The following is a 19420-nucleotide window of genomic DNA, read 5'->3' on the forward strand; positions in this document are numbered from 1 at the left end:
AATGCTGACACTCTACGCTAAATCTGGCTCAGCTCTGCATGTCACACAGAAAAAGAATGAAAAATACATTTAAAAAGAGTCTGAACAGAGACAGTGACATAAATCTTATTATTATAACAAACTTATTATAACAAACCATCCTTTGTCACTGGATCTGTGACAAAACAATCCCTGAGGATCTTATCCACAAAGCAAAAGGTACTCGATCCCCCTACACAATGTAAACAGCTCCTCAAGAATGCTTGTAAAGACCTGGGGTGTAGTGCTGATGTAGCTCCTGCTTCACTCATCTAATACGCAAATGTAGGTAAATATTTGTAATGGTAAAAATGATAATAATAATAATTAACAGTACAATTGGATGAACAAGTACATTTAAAATAGTGTTACTAGATGGTGACCACTTAGTGAAAAAATCACACCAGTGATGTGTAGATATCTCTTCAATTTCTTCTGCAGAGGTAATTACTTTCTTTTCATCAGTTTTTAATCTTACTAGTAGGTCCCTTGCTTTTTGTAACGTTACATTAAAAAGATGTTCATATTGTTTAGCATGCTCTAAAATCGCTTTATATTTAGGTAATTCTATCTCAAAGGCAAATTGTAAATGCAGGAATGGGTTAGCTTCTGGTTCCCAATGTATATCCTCCCATGTGGTTAACATGTAAGTTCTTCCATAATAGTCATCTTGTATAGTACTAACATTGGTACGACAGGATTCCCCTGGGCCCTTGTAATGGGTACCATCACTCCAAGTTACGTTATTTATTGTCACTGCACATGCAGAAGTGGTATCAGTTTGAAACACTTCAGTGGAATTTACTGCTATTTGGCACCAATAACAGTCTCCAGCTAAAGGATGCAAACAGGGTGTGGCAATGTACCCACCCTTTGACATACGAACCCTTCTTGCCAGTTATAACAAAAGGCAGGTTCAACAGTATTATTATTTAGATCTATCCATTGTCTATCTACTATGGGTGCCCACCATGTTCTTCCTAGTAAAACAGGTAAACATTGTCCTCTTCAGCAGTGGTTGCTACCTGAAATACAGCTTGGCATATTGATTCCTCACACATGAAGGACTTTGGCTGCAACCACCAGTCTGATGGTAATTTTAATTCTTTTCTCCAATGTTGGGGGTTTTTGAATCCCCAATCTGTCTTAAAATTTAAATACTGCTGTATAGCAATAATCTGTTTTAAATAGCAAGCTGATTCTTCATCTATGGCCCATTGGCTTTGTAAACCAGTCCATAAGGACTCATTTAACCACCCATGGTGAGTCTTCCATAAAAGCAACTCCTGTAAATGCCTGTCTGACAACTCTGGCCCCCAATGAGCCAAAGTTTGCAAACTATTGGCTTGTTTCACACCAATAGATGATATTTTGTTCTATATTGCTGCTATATCAGCAGTATTAAGAGACCCTAAACCTCTTACTCCTAAACCAGTTCCTATAGCTCCCCAAATGTCTCGCTTTGGCCTTCGTTTTATTTCTACCTTATGAGGAGGCCATAAGGATTGTATGTTTCTACAATTATATGTTGCACCTGTACTGCGTGGTACTATATGTTCTCCTCTTGGAAACTCGTGACGTTTTATATCAAACCCACTAACATTAATGTTGAGTGCTACAGTAATTATTTTATGTGCTATCCTAGCTTTTTTACAACCTTTCATTTGTCTAAGTAATGTTGTATCAGATGGATATCCATTCCCTCTCTTAGTTTTATGAATTTCCCATAACATTACTGGTACCTTTACATTTGTTGTTGCTTCTTGTTTAAATACATATATATTACACCATTCTCGGGTGTTGATATTGCAGTCAACGGTTGCCCCCTTCAATTGTCCAACATGATAGTCCATTAGAATCAGGTTTACAGTTCATCATAGCCAACCAGACAGATACGTTATTATGCACAGTCACAGTTATTTCAGTGTCCTCATAAGTCATCACAGGGAAAGGTAACAGTTCAGGATATTCCAGTTTCATGGAAAATGGAGCCGTAGGTGTCTTGTCTCATAACTGCCTGGTACAGTTCTTGGTAAGTGTGAAGTTCAAGGTCACATACTTTTCCATTCCTGGCATATCAGCAGCCCAAAAGACTTTATTGTAGGGGGTGCATCAGCTCCATCCGGTCCATAAACCGTTCTGTTCTGATTATTCCACACGTGAGGATAATCTGTGTAAGGGAAAGCAGAGGGGCGACTGAGAGCCCGTTAAAAGAACCATTCTAGTGTCTCCTGGTCCTGCAGCTATTATTTCTCCTGCCCTCGGCTTTTGCCCTGGAGTTAAAACCCATACCTTCCCTCCAATTTCTCCTTTAAACTGTTCAATACTGACTAAAACAGGTGTGACTTTTCTTATGTGCAATTTACATATGGCCTGTCCTTCAGCTATGTGTATGTCTTTACTGCCTTGATTTTCAATACTAAATACCATTCATTTAAACAGATATCTAATGTCTCTGTTAAGCATGCATCTGTTACAAGCATTTCAACATTTATTCTAACCTCCCATTCCTTTGGCCACTGACCTGTTATTCCCAAGCTGAGTCTTTCTGAGGAGTTTAACTTGATTGTAAGTGATTTAGGTGCCCTAACCAATAACCCTGTGGGAGTTAATTCATTGTTTGCCAGTGGACTAATTGTTGTCAGGCGGAGGGCACACACAGGTGGCTCTCCTCCGACATTTTGATGTCTCATAAAAGTGTGGACCCAGCCAACGGACGATTATTGAGATTAAATAAGGCTTGCTTTAAAACTTTAGTCCAGCCTTTAAGATGATTGTGCCCAGTTAGTTTTTTAACTTGTTCTTTCAACAGGCCATTCATTCTCTCAATAAGTCCTGCAGCCTGTGGGTGATAAGGGATATGCAGAGTCCACTGAATGCCAGCTCCTTGAGCCCACTCTTGTACGTCTCTCCCAGCAAAGTGGCTTCCTTGATCACTTTGGATTTCTTCGGGCACTCCATGGCTCAGTCCATTAAGTGTAGCTTTCTGGTCAGCTCTTGTTGATGGATAAGCTTGTAACAGTCCAGAATAAGTATCTACTGCAGTTAAAGCATATAATAGTTTATTTTCTCGTGGCAGTGGCCCAATGTAATCCACCTGCCAAATTTGTCCTGGTCCCATTCCTCTCTTCAGTTTACCAGTTGCCTTCTTCTGTAGGGGCCATTGTTTTACTTCTGTACATGTGGAGCAATTGTTCACTATTTGTTTAACAATATCAATAGTGACTGGTATACATCGCTGATGACACCATTGATATGTTTTTCTCCTCTCATGTGTCCTGAAGTTTCATGAGCCCACCTTGCTAATGATATTAAGGAAGGCTCGATTACATTTACTTCAGCATATTTGCACAGGTCATCATTCTCTGTATAGGCTTTTTCCAGGTTGATTTCTCGAACAGCAGCTATTAGATCAGCTTGTTGGTTATAAATCCTCTCCGGGGATATCAGTGGGGCATGGACATCTACATGACCAATGAGAGTCTCCCTCTTGTGCCCATTGTCCAAAGCTGCTCCCACAGTTCTGTGCCACCCCAGAGTTCTCTCCCATGAATAGTCCAAGCAGCCCTTCTCCACATTGTGATCCACACTGTTAGTCCTTGAAAACTGCCCAGCTATCAGTATAAACAACAATAGGGAAGCTTTGATTTTCTGTTAATGCCATAGCGACAGCAATAAGTTCAGCCCATTGGCTTGATTTACCTTCCCCCTGTTGCTTCAGGATGGTCTCAGTGTGAGGTTGATAAGCCACTGCTCTCCAAAGCCTTTTTCCTCCTTCCACAGTTGCTGACCCATCTGTGAACCAGCTGTTCTCCTGTTGCACTGGTGTCAAATGATCGTATGCTGGTGCTTCTTTAAAGGGCGACTCCACTACAGGCAGAACAGGTGGTATGTCCTCTGGATCCTCATAAATCACAGCTCCGGCCATAGCCCCTTGTAAGGCACTCGTGTCTTTGCCTTCAAAGTGTGCTCTTGCTTGCAAATACCATTTCCACTTGCATAAAGTTTGATTTTGGGCAGCGCCTGCTCTCGCTCCCAGGCCATTATCTCTAACCCACCCAGCAATGGGCAAGTTAGTGCGTAGCTTTACCGGAGCAGGACCTGTCTGTCTCTCAGTGTGCAAAAGAGCCCAGTATGCTGTAAGAAGCTGCTTTTCAAGTGGTGTATATTTAGTCTGTGAGCCTGTCAGCTGTCGGCTCCAAAAGCAGATAGGGACACGTTTACTGCCATGCTTTTGCCACAAGCTCCATGTAGTAATATTGTTCTGTTCTGTGACTTCAAGTTCAAAAGGCAAATTAGCTTTTAAAGGTCCCAGTCCTTGGTGTTGGACTAAAGCTTCTTTAGCTGCCTCAAAAGCAGCTTGTTGTTTTTCTGTCCATTCAAACTGTGCCTTTTTCTTGACAACATCATGTATAGGTCTTAAAATTAGTCCCAAATGTGGCACAAAAGCTCTCCAAAAGCCCATTAAGCCCACAAAGGATTGAGCTTCTTTTTTGTTAGTTGGTGCCTTTAATTTATACAAAGAGTCAATTACTTTTTGGGGCACTCGTTCTTCTGGTCCAAACCACATCATGCCCAGAAATTTAACTTCTCTGGCGGGTCCTTGGATTTTGTCTTTATTTATAGCCCATCCTCTGCTCTCCATGTGGGATATTAAAACTGGCAATGCATTTGTTACTGATGCTTCATCCCCAGTTAACATTATATCATCCACATAATGGAAACATTGTACCTTTTCCAAATCTTTGCAGGTAGCCAGATCTCTTGCTACAAGTCCATGGCATAGTGTAGGGATGTGTAGGTATCCCTGTGGCAGTACTTGAAAGGTGTACTGTCTGTCCTTCCATGTAAATGCAAACTGATCTTGACTTTGGGTTGCAATTGGAATAGAGAAAAAAAAAATTAGCCAGGTCAATAACAGCATGCCACTCTCCTGCATTAGCCATGATGTCTTCTATGATGGTCACAATATCAGGAACTGCAGCAGTCAATTGCGGTGCTTTAGCATTTAGACCTCTGTAATCGATTGTCATTCTCCATGAACCATCCGGTTTTCTGACTGGCCACACAGGAGAATTGAAAGGGCTAACTGCAGGTCGAATAATTCCTACCCGCAATAACTCTTCCACTGTTTCTCCTATTTCTTGCAAACCTCCTGGCAAACGATACTGTTTTAAATTTACAGGTGTGTCAGGGACTGGAATTTCTAAAGGGGTCCATTTTGCCTTTCCTCTTACTATTGCTTTTCACTATTCTACACATGACATTACGAATCCCAAAAGAAAATGTTCCCCATTCTGTTTGGAATGACTTTCCTGTAAGAATATCTATCCCCAGAATATATTCAGGCAATTCTGAAATAAGCACCTTAGCTTTAAAAGAGGGTGACTTTCCTATTGCTAAGTGTACTGTGATTAGTTTCGCCTGTATATCTGAGCCCCCATATCCGTTTACATTTACAATTGGTCCTGAAAAGTTATATGGATTCCCGTGAATTAAAGTTACTTCTGCCCCAGTGTCCATACGTGCCATAACCTGATGTGGTTTTCTTCCTTTACCCCAGTAAATTGTTAGCGGACGTACGGGCGTCAGCCTCCTGTATGAATGAGCCGTACCTCCGTGCCTACAGGATACCTGCCATCTCCTCAATATGTTGGTCGAGGTGTGTGTCACTCTTTCGAAAGTGAAAATATCGTTTTGGTTTTTGTTCGGAGTGTTTCTTTTCCTCCTCACTAGGCAGTGTGGTTGGAGTGATTCTGCCCTCTTCTTTTTTAGACTTTCTCAGAGCTTGCCATCTCCGATAAAATTCCCCAGTTGGCTTGCCATCTACATCCTTTTTATTTATTCCTGCTTGTAGTAGATCATGAACTATCCTTGCACGGCTTACTTTTATTTTATTATGTCCTTCTATGGTTCTGACGGGTCTCTGCCCAGCCGATACCTTCGCACCCAATTCATCTAACTGACCCAATAATGCAGCCACATCCCATACTGTCTGCTGATTAACTCCGGCAAGCATAGATAATAGAGCCCCTTTTAAATGATGCAGTGCATTTTTAATTAGATGGTTTCGCATTCCGGCAGTGAATGCTTCATTATCAGGGCCAGCAAACACGACTCCTGTTGTGGCTTTATAAATAGCTGATTGCACACCCATTTTTCACAGCTGCTGAATTGCTTCAGAAGTTGTACGCCAAGATCTATCAATGTCTTCCGAGTTTCTAGCATCTGGATATGCATGTTTCACAACATTTACTACCCATTCCACTATCGATACAATCGCTTGATTCTGACCCCCTTGTAACTCATTTCTTAATTTAGGATTCGTATTGATAGAGCCTAATGTTTAATCTCTGTATCTGTCAACTGACAGCTATCACCCCCCTTCATCCCACATACGTAATATCCACTGCATTTACCAATTTCCATAAACTCTGCTTGTGTAAAATCTCATACGGTTCGCTTTACCCTTTACTGTCCACCTGGGTGCCCTTTGGCTTTATTTTGAATGACCGGTCTTACATCTATAATTTTAAAATTATCATTACTACAATTTATCTCATCTACTTCTATATTGTCCTCCCCCCAGATATTGTTGTCACTATCTGAGTTATATACAATGCCATCCCATGTTTCTGGGTTCCAATCACCTTGCATTATGGCTCATATTTTAAAAGAGGAAATGGGTTGTGTATCCCTTGTTTACGCCGCTTAGCATACACTAAACGTACAACTAGAGTGGTACATTTAGTCTCCCACTCATTCGCCCGAGACGTAGCATTTTCCATTCTTGAGTAATAACTTGCTTTTCTTGTAAATTTTCTATTTCTTGTTTAAGTTCCCCACACTCTATAACCATACTTCGCAGTTTATGATCTAACTCGCGTACTGCAGTTAATAGAAGCCATCCTATTTCACCGGCGGCTTGTTGTTCCTTTTTCTCCTTGCATCCTGGCTTAAGTGCCAAAACTGCCTGTTGGATATTTGAAGGATTAATTTCTCCTTCTAGCTCAGGCCATGCTATTGGGGCAGTATAAGTATTAAATAAGTCAGCCACGGGTGTCCAAGACTATGCGCGCGACCAACCTATCCTAGAGGAGGAAGCCTGACTGAGGACTCGCATGCCGACATTATCCGAAGCATATGTTTTAAATATATTGTACATCATAAATATATGGTTTATTAATATAGACACAACCCTGCTCGCAGCGCCAGAATGTTTCCAATAGGAGGGTTTAGCGCCTTGGAAATATGTTATTTTATATTGCGGCGTTTTAATGAACCTGTATTTAAATAATTATAAATAATAATGCCAATATCCTTTTCTTAAGTGATAGGCAGCAACAAACTCACAGAAAAGAAAGGATACACTTAGCTTTGTTTAATATCGACTGAATATTGAGAAACAGGCAATCTTGAGTCCGAGAGTGCGGGGTGCCTGGCGTGTAGAAATTGCATTCATTGTCACAGCGTCGGAGGATTTTTGGACCAATTCGTCTTCCGTCCAAGTGGTTTCTCAATGTTGGCAATGCTCCAGGCTTCTTTTTATACTGCTTTCTACACGTGCAGGCGCCCAGTACAATTCCAAACAAGGACAGAAAATGTTGTACTGACATCAAACAGTAGGTTCAAATAACACTCAGCTATCTCCAGTGCTGACAACACAGTCCTTAAGATGTCCCTGTCTGTCTTATGCTTTGCTTGGCCCAGCAATTCTGAATGCTGACACTCTATGCTAAATCTGGCTCAGCTCTGCATGTTAAACAGAAAAAGAATGAAAAGTACATTTTAAAAAGTGTCTGAACAGAGACAGTGACATAAATCTTAATATTATAACAAACTTATTATAACAGTTTGAAATTCTTAAACATTACTCTTAAAAGAAGTACTGAATAGAAAAGATGAAATCTCTATTGAAGTCTCACTGTAAAATTGTCAACTTCTTCAGACCAGGATAGAAAACAGGTCTGGAGCTTTGCTTTGTTTTGCTTTGACTAATATGTTCTGGGGATCTGAGCAACTATCAAAAATGTAAAATTGATAATAGAAAAATTATACAAGCTGAAGCGACATCTCCTTAGGTAAATGTTAAATACAGTAAACCATAATTAAAATCACAAAGAATGTTTCTCTGTTTTCATTTAGATGAGAGGCAGCACGGTGGCACAGTGGTAGTAGCGCTGCTGCCTCGCAGTTAGGAGACCTGGGTTCGCTTCCCGGGTCCTCCCTGCGTGGAGTTTGCATGTTCTCCCGTGTCTGCGTGGGTTTCCTCCGGGCGCTCCGGTTTCCTCCCACAATCCAAAGACATGCAGGTTAGGTGGATTGGCGATTCTAAATTGACCCTAGTGTGTGCTTGGTGTGTGGGTGTGTTTGTGTGTGTCCTGCAGTGGGTTGGCACCCTGCCCAGGATTGGTTCCTGCCTTGCGCCCTGTGTTGGCTGGGGTTGGCTCCAGCAGACCCCCATGACCCTGTGTTTGGATTCAGCGGGTTGGAAAATGGATGGATGGATGAATTTAGATGAGTTCACAGTAATGACTAAGCTTTTCAATGGGAGATTTAGAAATTTCAGATCTTTGCACAATGCACTCTAGTTGAGATATCAGAACAAAAATTGAACTGTCTTGACAAATTTCACCCAAACTGGCCCACTGGGAGATAAGTTGTTTCAGACAGACAGACAGACATGGCTATCAGAGCAGGTACTTTCTGTATTATATCTGAACTTACCAAAAAACAATGCTAACAAACATGGAGATCACATTATTTCATTACATTTTGACATTATTTAAAATCTGTTGAACCTATCAGACAATATGGTCAAGTACTGCAGACACTGGACTTTAAACCTTGAGGCTATTAGTTCATTTTTAGCCATCAGTTCAGTTTGCAAGTTAATTAACCTGTCTGTGTTCATAATATAAAAAATATACATAAAGTTTACAAATCACCTTGGGATGCTGATTAGAACTGGGCTTTTCATGCAGTTCTTCCCATTCACATGATGGGAGGCGTCCTTCAAATAAAAGAGAGAACCTGGGATTCCTTCCTTTCTCCAGCATTGTGCTTGCAGTATATACAACAACAACAACAACATTTATTTATATAGCACATTTTCATACAAAGTGCTTTACATAATAAAGAATAGAAAAATAAAAGACACAATAAGAAAACAAAATAAATCAACATTAATTAACATTGAATAAGAGTAAGGTCCAATGGCCAAGGAGGGCAGAAAAAACAAAAAAAAAATTCCAGACGGCTGGAGAAAAAAAATAAAATCTGTAGGGATTCCAGACCATGAGACCGCCCAGTCCCCTCTGGGCATTCTACCTAACATAAATGAAACAGTCCTCTTTGGATTTAGGGTTCTCACAGAAGGGCTTGATGATGACGGTTATGTAGACTTCTGGCTTTTAATCCATCCATCATTGTTGGAGCATCATGAAGCTTTGAGTAGGTGGAGGTGGCGCAGGCCACCACCACAAAGAAACCGGAAAAAGAAACAGAAAAAGAGAGTAGGGGTCAGTACGGATTTTAGAGCCACCATGAATAGTTATTATGAGGAAATTGAACATATAGAGTATCAGGATTAAGTTAAACTAAGTTAAATTGAAGTTATAAAAAGGCCATGTTAAAGTAATGTGTTTTCAGCAGTGTTTTAAAGTGCTCTACTGTATTAGCCTGGCAAATTCCTATTGGCAGGCTATTCCAGATTTTAGGTGCATAGCAGCAGAAGGCCGCCTCACCACTTCTTTTAAGTTTTGTTCTTGGAATTCTAAGGAGACACTCATTTGAGGATCTGAGGTTACGATTTGGAATATAAGGTGTCAGACATTCCGATATATAAGATGGGGCGAGATTATTTAAGGCTTTATAAACCATAAGCATAATTTTAAAGTCAATCCTGAAAGACACAGGCAACCAGTGTAGTGACATCAAAACTGGAGAGATGTGCTCGGATTTTCTTTTCCTAGTTAGGATTCTAGCAGCTGCATTCTGCACTCGTTGCAAACGATTTATTTCTTTCTTGGGTAGTCCTGAGAGGAGTGCGTTACAGTAATCTAGTCGACTGAAAACAAATGCATGAACTAATTTCTCAGCATCTTTCAGTGATATAAGAGGTCTAACTTTACTTATGTTTCTTAAGTGAAAAAATGCTGTCCTAGTGATCTGTTTAATATGCGATTTAAAATTCAGATTACAGTCAACAATTACCCCTAAACTTTTTACCTCCGTCTTGACTTTTAATCCTAATGTATCAAGTTTATTTCTAATAGCCTCATTGTATCCATTATTGCTAATCACTAAGATTTCAGTTTTCTCTTAATTTAACTTGAGAAAGTTACTATTCATCCATTCTGAGATACAAGTCAGACATTTTGTTAGTGAATTAATAGAATCAGGGTCATCAGGTGCTATTGATAAGTAGAGCTGTGTGTCATCAGCATAGCTGTGGTAGCTCATGTTGTGCCCTGAGATAATCTGACCTAACGGAAGCATGTAGATTGAGAAGAGCAGAGGACCCAGGATAGAGCCTTTATGAAAGCCCTGGTGGTTCTGGTTATTTTGTGATTCTGTCAACTCCACTGACTGATTTCTGAGTTTTTTCTTTCTTAACATGTTGGATGTTCTTCATAACTATACTTGATTTTTATATCTTTTTTACTTTCTGTCATTTTTCATTGATTACTGTACTTTATTTATTTACTTTTATAACTAGCACTGCTTACTCAAAAATCCTGCATCCTGGGTTGAATCCCAGATGGACTCATTGATTGTGTAAAGGTTTAATGTGCTACTCACCTTAGTTCTGCAGGCTCGTCATTGTATGTGCTGACTGTCAACCCAAGTCTAAAAGTGGGCAGAGGAATCCCACCATTTAATTAGATGATGAGTTTGAATGATTTGTAAAAACCATACCTATGTTTGGATTAAACTTGGCTAGTAAGTTAAAATTGCAGACAAAATACATAATTAGAAAAACTTCCAAGAAATATTCATATTCAGTTCATTCATTTTTTAACATTTTTATTGTATCACAGTGTCACTTGGGTCAGATCACAATGGCTGTGTAGTCAGTTTATGCAAGGACTCTTGTTTAGGACCAATTTAAGGTATTCAGCAGTGATGAGTGAACCCTGCATTAGGTGAAATCACAACAATGTTCTTGTCCTTCGCCAAACTCCACAAAAGTGGCGACGTGGAGCTGGCTCATTCCATTGTTTAAAGATGAGGCTCCATGCACAGCTGGAATGTCTTTTTTGTTTCCCATGTATCTGTGCGGATACTCCACACTTAATTCACTCAAGAAGATACAAACACTTTTTACATAATGATTCATTTGTTGTTGTTGTTGTTATTAATATTATTAATATTTATTCACAGGGTGACATGTTTTTCCTTTCTCTGGAAGGGTGAGGATCTCCTTTAAGGCTTGTTTTAGATCATAATTGAGGCACTTGGCTAATCATGCATTCAAACATACTGTACATGCACAAGGATCAGTGTTATATATCCACTGCACGGCACTTCTCTTTGCGTTTTACTTTTAGAAGTCACTATGGAGCCAGGCAGCACTTTAAATGGATTTTTATTATTGTCTACAAGAGTTTAGAAGAGGTTTATTCTGTTTTTTTCAGTTTCCCAGTAGCAAAGGCACATTGTGAGTGAGTGCTGTGTGTGCATCTCAGCAGCAGATGACAATGTGGTGTGGCAGGTCAAATAGCTGTGGTGGTTAAAGTGATGGAGAAGGTGTGCTGCAGCTCAGCAGTAGAACATCACATCATTAACTGGTCTTGAATCTGCTCATAGTGGCACTTGGAGAAAAAAACACACATACAAAAGGAGAGTGCTTAAGTAGTTATAACGTAGATAAAGACAAAAACACGTTCAGCAGGCAGCTTACAGCCAAGGTTATTATAGTTTTGCCTTTTTATATTAGTTTTTATTTCTATATTATTTCTGACCTTATTTGGAAATTGAATTCAGTTTTAGTTTTCCTTCATCGTATACTTTTAGTTTTAATTTTTTTTTTTTATTTCACAAAGGCATTTCTATTTTATCTTTATATCTATTAGTTTCAATGTAGTTTTGTGTCACAATGAGACAAAACTTTACACTTAACGAGTTTGGATATAATGTGAGTTTAATGTTAAAGCTTACTACACTGCACTACATGGTTTACTATCTGGTTTTGTTTTTGTCTGATAAAAACAAGCATGATCAAAACTAATTACTGAATATGAACAATTTTATACAATTTTATGATTTAAAAAATATTTTCTATATTTTTTTGTGCTGAACAAATGTGAACTGACTGTTGACCAGTTATCCAGTGGCAGTACTAATAATATTCTCATTATAATCAGCTAATGTACCCCTCAAGTGAAAATACAGCATTTTTTTAAATGAAATCAGGGTGCAAGGGTAGAGTGCTGATCGGGTTGTGACATCACGCATGCCTGAAACAGATCAGCAGTAATTTTATAGTACGCATGCATCAAAGTTCTGTACATGGCCGTGTTATAAGAGGTCCATGGCAAGCTGCAGTTTTAAATAAATAATCTCATCTCAGAGCATTCAGGCCCCAAATGGATATGGGTGTGTGGGAGGATGCACTTCTTTGGATTGATGGGGGTGCTTGGCTGATCGCTCACTCACGTGAAAATGCAATCAGATCAGTCAGGTGTATAAAAGAAGCCTACAAGGCAGAGAAAGGGATCTGAACAAAGATAACAAGAACCACAGGAAAAGAAAGATCAAAAACAACTGGAAAAAACATTTTGAGGGTTAAAGATAAGAATAGAAGAGAAAACAGAGGTTACACAAGGAAGGAAAAGAGGCAGGGCAATGATGAACCTGTGTTATCTGGAAAGGAGGAAGGTAGTCAGGAGTAAACAGCATGGCAGTGAGTGTCAGGCCTGCGCTTGATTGTGGTATTGGAGAGGGGACCTCCTTAGACCAATGCAGAGGAACAGGAGCGACCAACACAGCCTGTGTATGGGAGACATGCATGAAGTCCGGAGGAGTGTCCTATGAATGCCAATGGACTGCCGGTAGGACCCCAAACCAATGTTTAAGGGAAGACTGCAAGCCCCTGATGAGATAAGCTTAGGAAACGCCAGATTTTACAAATAGTCGTTTGGATTTTTGTTTGTTTTTAGAAGAGGCTCCTGCTGTGATTTTAACCTTGGCTTCACTGGAATTATTTATTGTTTTTAACCTCCACTGGACACTTATTTATTTATCGAAGATAATTTTTCCACAGTACTTTTTGCACTTTTGCTTGGATTTTAATAAAAGCACTGAACACTTTTGCACCATCCCTTGCTGAATGTGTGTGTCCTCATTCACTCGTCTCATCTCAGTACATGAACATCAATGGTTGTGGGTTTGAGAGCATCTTGGAAGCACCAGGAAGTGTGAAGGCAACCTGAACCATGTACAGCTCGGTGATGTCATACTGGCCTTGCAAAGCATCATGGGCCACTTGGAAAAAAGGTTTATGTAAGCTGACCATGAGGTGAATTTTCTGGAAAATATCAGCGACCACGGTCACTGGCAAACACTGCACATTCACTTTTTAAAATCCATCTATCCATTACCCAACCCACTATATCCTAACTACAGGGTCATGAGAGGTAGAAAATACAAATTGAAAATATGGGCCTGGATTACAGCAAAGGACAGGACTCTGTTTCTCTGAGACAGCAGTGCTAAGGATGGCAAAATTGTGTGGCCAGTATAAAAAAAAAAAAATCTGGAAAAAAAAAGTGTCAAATTAGGGAAATTAAATTGTTGTTTGAAATGTGTTTTACAAAAATAATCAGGCAACAATGTAGTAGTTTATCCAATTTAACCTCTCATTAGTATACTCTTGGTAATGAATTTCAAGTGATTTCTCTTTTGTCAGAATCAGCCAACTGCTGCTGTGAACATCTGGAGAAGCTTGACCTGTCACATAACAATATCACTGAAGACATCATGAAAATACTGGCAATAACTCTCCACCTCTACAGATGTGTCAGGTGAGTAACAAATCTTCAAGAGTTTAATTCTGCTGTCATTAAACACCATTGTGTGTCACTTAATCCACTCCTAAAATCTTCTCGCAAAATTGATGTCACTAAACACATTTCAAATATTCTTCTTCTACCCACCCATTAAATGAACCTGATTAATCCTAGTTAAAGATATCAAAAATGTGGAACCTGCCCTGAGATCATGAGGCACAAGGCAAAAAACAACCTAGTCTGTAAAATGAGAAAATTAAATTGTTAAATCTTTGACTGATGTATTATTGAGGTGCTCCTTTGTATCAGGAGATTGAGACAGGAGACTGTTCAAGAAAGTCCATTAGCCCCATGCCAGGTGAGACATTACTTTAACTTAGCATCTCATCTACTGACAGGCTCACTCCATACCTGAATGAAGCTGGTGATCCTTGGCTAATGTGCAGAGTGTGTACTGCAACCAGACATCAGTCTTGTCTGTTGATTGTGCTGAGAGATGTGTTATGTGTGTTGCTTCTGTATGAAACTTCACCAATACATAGCACTTCTCCTTGCAGTTTTGTTTTTGGAAGTCACTATGGAGCCAGGCAGCACTTTTAATGGCTTTTTATTCTCCCCTACAAGAGTTTAGAAGAGGTTTTTGCTCTTTTTTCAGTTGCCTAGTAACAAAGGCACATTGTGAGTGAGTGCTGTGTGTGCATCTCAGTAGCAGATGACGTTGTGGTGTGGCAGGTCAAGTAGCCGCAGTGGTTAAAGTGATGGAGATGTCAGAAGGTGTAGTGTAGCTCAGCAGTAGAACATCACGTCATTAACTGGTCTTGAATCTGCTCATAGTGGCACTTGGAGAAAAAAACACACATAAAAAAGAAGAGTGCTTAAGTAGTTATAACGTAGATAAACATAAAAACACATTCAGCAGGCAGCTTACAGCCAAGGTGCTGTGTGTGCATCTCAGCAGCAGATGACATGGTGGTATGGCAGGTCAAGTAGCTGCGGTGGTTAAAGTGATGGAGATGTCAGAAGGTGGAGTGCAGCTCAGCATCTGGACATCACGTCATTAACTGGTCTTGAATCTGCTCATAGTGGCACTTAGAGAACAAAATGCACATAAAAAAAGAGACTGCTTAAGTAGATATAGCGTAGATAAACACATTCATCAGGCAGCTTACAGCCAAGGTTATTATAGTTTTGCCTTTTATATTAGTTTTTATTTCTATATTTTTTCTGACCTTATTCAGAAATTCATAGTTTTAGTTCTCCTTCATCATGTATTTTTAGTTTTAATTTAGTTTTTATTTCACAAAGACATTTCTATTTATAGATCTATTAGTTTCAGTTTTAGTAAATATGGTATGGTTAAAGAGCTACTATGGACTTTAGTTTTGTGTCACAATCAGACAGAACTTTACATTTAACGAGTTTGGATATAATATGAGTTTAATGTTAGTGGAAGCTTACTACACTAGATGGTTTACTATTTGGTTTTGTTTATGTCTGATAAAAACAAGCATGATCAAAACCATATACTGAATATGAACAATTTTATACAATTTTGTAATTTTAAAAATATTTATTTGTGCTGAACAAACTGACTGTTGACACTTGTGATGAAATTTAGGTGAATTTTAAGGCTTGAGGGTTTTTTTCTCTAAATGTTGTGGAAACCGTACCCCCAACACAGACAGACCGACACCAGGATGTATGAAACACGCTATTTATTTTTTATTTACTGCACCACAATGCCTGCTCTCACCAACTCTTTCCTTTCTTCTTCTTTCACCAACTCTTTCCTCTTCTTCTTTCTCCTCTTCTTTCACCAACTCTTTCCTTTCTTCTTCTTCTTTCTTTTCCTCTTTCTCTCTCTTTCTCTTGGACCTCCTCCTCCTCCTCACAAGCTTCGTCTCCTTCCTCCCAACTCTGGCTCGCTCTCTGGAAGGAGGCGGCTCCTTTTATCAGGACCCGGATGAGTCCCAGGTGCTCCCTTGACGTCACTTCCTGGTGTGGCGGAAGTGTCAGGAAAGCCCTGGAAGCACTCCGGTCGATCTTAGAACCGTTTCCGGGAGCACTTCCTGGTATGGCGGAAATGTTGCCATCCAGGACTCCCCAACTGACCGGGCGCCCCCTGGCGGTGGCCACATCCTCACACGGGCATCCCAGCTCCGTCTCTGTGGCCCCCAAATAGACCCGGGCGGCTGCCCTCTCATGGCTGAGGAGAAGTATTGTCCCCGTTGGGGACTGTCCAGGCGTCCCGGCCGGGCAGTGTCCCCGTACATCTCTGACACTGCCCCCTCACCAGCTGAAGCCCATCCGGCAAAGCGGCCCGTCCCCCGAGGGTCAACAGTTTCCCATTTCGGGGTCCCGGCGTACCATCTTCCATGGTCTGGACCTGAAAAAGAAGACACAGGTGCGGAGACGATGTCCCGACGCCGCCTAATGGTATTTCTGCTCGGGGCATACGGACAACGCCTCCACAAATGCCCAGCTCCATGGCACCTGTAACACCGGCGCACCCCTTGTATTTCAGGTGTTCTCCGGGCCTGAAAACAGGACGGGAACGCCCGTGCCTGTATCCGTTCAGCTTGGCTCGGGGCAGCTCTCCATTGCCTCCGAACTGCCTTCACTCAAGCCCTTTAGCTGCCTCCCATGCGCACGTGTGTGACAATGTCTACAGCACACATCATATCTTGCTCCAAGACAATGTGCTTATAATGAAAGTCTTCAATAATGCATTAAAAATCTCCTATACTTGGCTTTGTTATCGTCTGCCAGCCATATTGATCTCTGATTCTGTCACAGACACATACAATTTATAGATACCTGCAGGCCTGAAAATATGTCAATAATTAAAAAACAGATTCTACTGTGTTCTGACAGGTGTGATCATGAAAATCATGGGGGATTAGGAGGAACATGACTCTTAGGCTTGAATCAGTTTGCAGACCCCACCTGGTTCTACTGAGATAAACAAAGAAAAACAAGCATGTAGTGTGAAGGTAGTGACACTCGAATAGACCATGCATAAGAACAGTAAACCATTAATGAGCAGAGCAAGAGTAGGTGTATGGTCAGGCACAAAATGACAGAGACAGCATCTGAGATTAGGAACAATATGTACATAATATAAACCTGTTTATCCAAAGCAGAATCGCTGGAAAACTGGAGCCTACTCCAGCAGGTTTGGATGCAAGGCAGGAAAAATCTCTGGTATGCAATATGTCTGAAATGGCTGATGTTAAGAACAAAAAGAATGATATTTCTACCATCTATTTTAAGAGAGAGATGGTGTATTATTTTCTGTTTTAGAGTTAAAAGTTACGGGAGATGGACGTCTGAGGTGAAACTCCGTTAGCAGCGGTGTTATTTTTTTATTTTTATTTTTTTACAATTCTGAGGTATCCTGTATTTACTCAGTCAGAGGTGTTCAATTATAGTATATACAAGCCTATATAAGCATGGCTGGCAGAAAAAAGACTACAAAAGAAACGGAAAAGACAGCTAAAGCTTAATCCAAGTCTTAACATATGTCAAGTTTAAGCTCAAGGTATGGCCTGTCAGAGACTAACCTGGAACAGATAGTAGAATGCACAGATTCCCCAGGACTTGTTGATGCTGCTGCATCATCCCCAGCCAAGAGCAAAAGTGGGAGCGAATGTGCAAGTGATTTGGGACGGGATAATTCCAGAAGGCTCAGTGAAACTGATAATGGCTTTTCCTTCCATATTGTCATCTACCCCAGCAAATAACATCGGCTGCAACTGTGCATACTACTTCATCCACGGAATTTAGGGAAGACCAAAACGATCTGTCTAAGTTGAAGTTGATCACCACAATGGCTACTGCTCAAGACATAAAAGATCTCAAGGATAATATAAAGAAGGATATAAATGATATAAGGATAAAGGACATAAATAATATAAGGAATGAAATTAGGAACATACACAAGACAAACGAGAAGCTGTTTCACGATATTAACACTTGAATTACCAAAGCCAATGAAAAAACTCGTAACTCCTGCCCACCTTAAATCCCTCTCCGTCAGCGTCTTTTGTCTTGTAAATGTCTCTATCAACATAAGTAGCAAGCAGCTTACTATGCCATCCCCCATCACCGCAGAAAAGGCAAAAAGTTTTCTCACCTCAAGCCTTGATTATCTCAGAGTGAGTGTATAGGGTGAATAATATATTGTTATTTGGAACACATGCTTTTCATGTGTGTTCAGTGTGTACAACAATCTTTGTAAACACATCGTTAAAACAGAAACATTTTTTCATGTTTTAGTAATAAATGATAAAATGTAGACATGAACTGTATAATGTGTAAAGGCTGAAGTCCAGATACTGTATCAAATAAACACTTTCACAAAAGGTACAAGGATAATACGACAGCTTCCGTGGTTCAGTGGTAAGAACTCCTGACTTGTAATTAACAGTTCGATACTGACTGCCTAGCAAATTTGCCATTTTGAGTAGTGAGCTGCTCTTATTGTTAATATTGTATAATAAAAGCATACATTTGATTTGCATCTGTAACAGCCGGTGTAAATTTATAGTTAGTGTTTTTTTTTTTTTTACTTTCACTCAGTCATGATCACAATACAAATTAGTTCAACAAGCTTTGCATTCAGAACTCAACCTCTTGACAACAAAAGAAACAGAGCAACTCATTTTTAAATCATGACATCATTACTATGAACACAGAGAGAAACCTAATAATTTTTTAACTCAATAAATCCACAAGCATGAAGCTCACAATGCAATCCCAGCAATTACCAACACAGACGGAGACAAAATCATTGATCATAAAAATACAATGCACACATTTAGAGACTACAATATGGCATTATATTCTAGTCAGATTAAAGAAGACAAGACACAACCTAAGGCATTTTTGGATGTATTACAGATACCAGAACTAGATACTCTCAGTGCAGAAGAATTGTACAAACTTCTGGACCATCAGAATTATTAGATGCTATGAACTCACTTCATAGCGGTAAAGCAGCAGGCTCTGATGGCTGACCTGGCGAGTTCTCAATCAAGTTAGCTCCAATTTTATTAGCAACATTTACAGAAGCTAGAGACAATAAAATTCTACCTCAAACTTTTCACTAAGCATTAACTCTTTTGGGGCAGTTGTCAACTTTTGTCGGCACAAGTGGCTGAGGATGGATATATGGGTCAGAAGGCAAAAGAAAGCTGTAAATACTGATAAAACTCACCATTGTGTTATAGGTAGGCCCCCTTTGCTTGCAGGACTGTTAGACTCATTGACATGATGTTGAAACCCTGCATGTGCACGAGTAGCATAGAGTAAGCAACGTCTAGAATGATATGGACATCGAGCGAGAGAGTGAAGCAAATGCACAAAGAAAAAATACTCTGTACATACTT

At 40.0% G+C, this 19420-nt stretch overlaps 1 protein-coding gene and 1 long non-coding RNA gene across 2 annotated transcripts in view; one reads left to right on the forward strand and one right to left on the reverse strand.

Moving 5' to 3' along the window:
• LOC120533501 (stonustoxin subunit alpha-like) overlaps nt 1-19420 on the forward strand; it is a 139463-nt gene that overhangs the window by 43857 nt on the left and 76186 nt on the right. Inside the window, exon 4 of the mRNA XM_039760406.1 lies at nt 13931-14045. Coding sequence (XP_039616340.1) covers nt 13931-14045 — 115 coding nt within the window. The remainder of the gene's footprint in view (nt 1-13930; nt 14046-19420) is intronic.
• On the reverse strand, nt 1627-3503 carry LOC120533577. The gene is made up of 2 exons (XR_005634550.1): nt 2520-3503; nt 1627-2188 (listed from the first exon to the last, which is right to left on the reverse strand). It is a non-coding gene; the product is annotated as an uncharacterized LOC120533577 (long non-coding RNA).

The sequence above is a fragment of the Polypterus senegalus genome, chromosome 8 (assembly GCF_016835505.1).
Source record: "Polypterus senegalus isolate Bchr_013 chromosome 8, ASM1683550v1, whole genome shotgun sequence".
Taxonomy (NCBI): Eukaryota; Metazoa; Chordata; class Cladistia; order Polypteriformes; family Polypteridae; genus Polypterus; species Polypterus senegalus.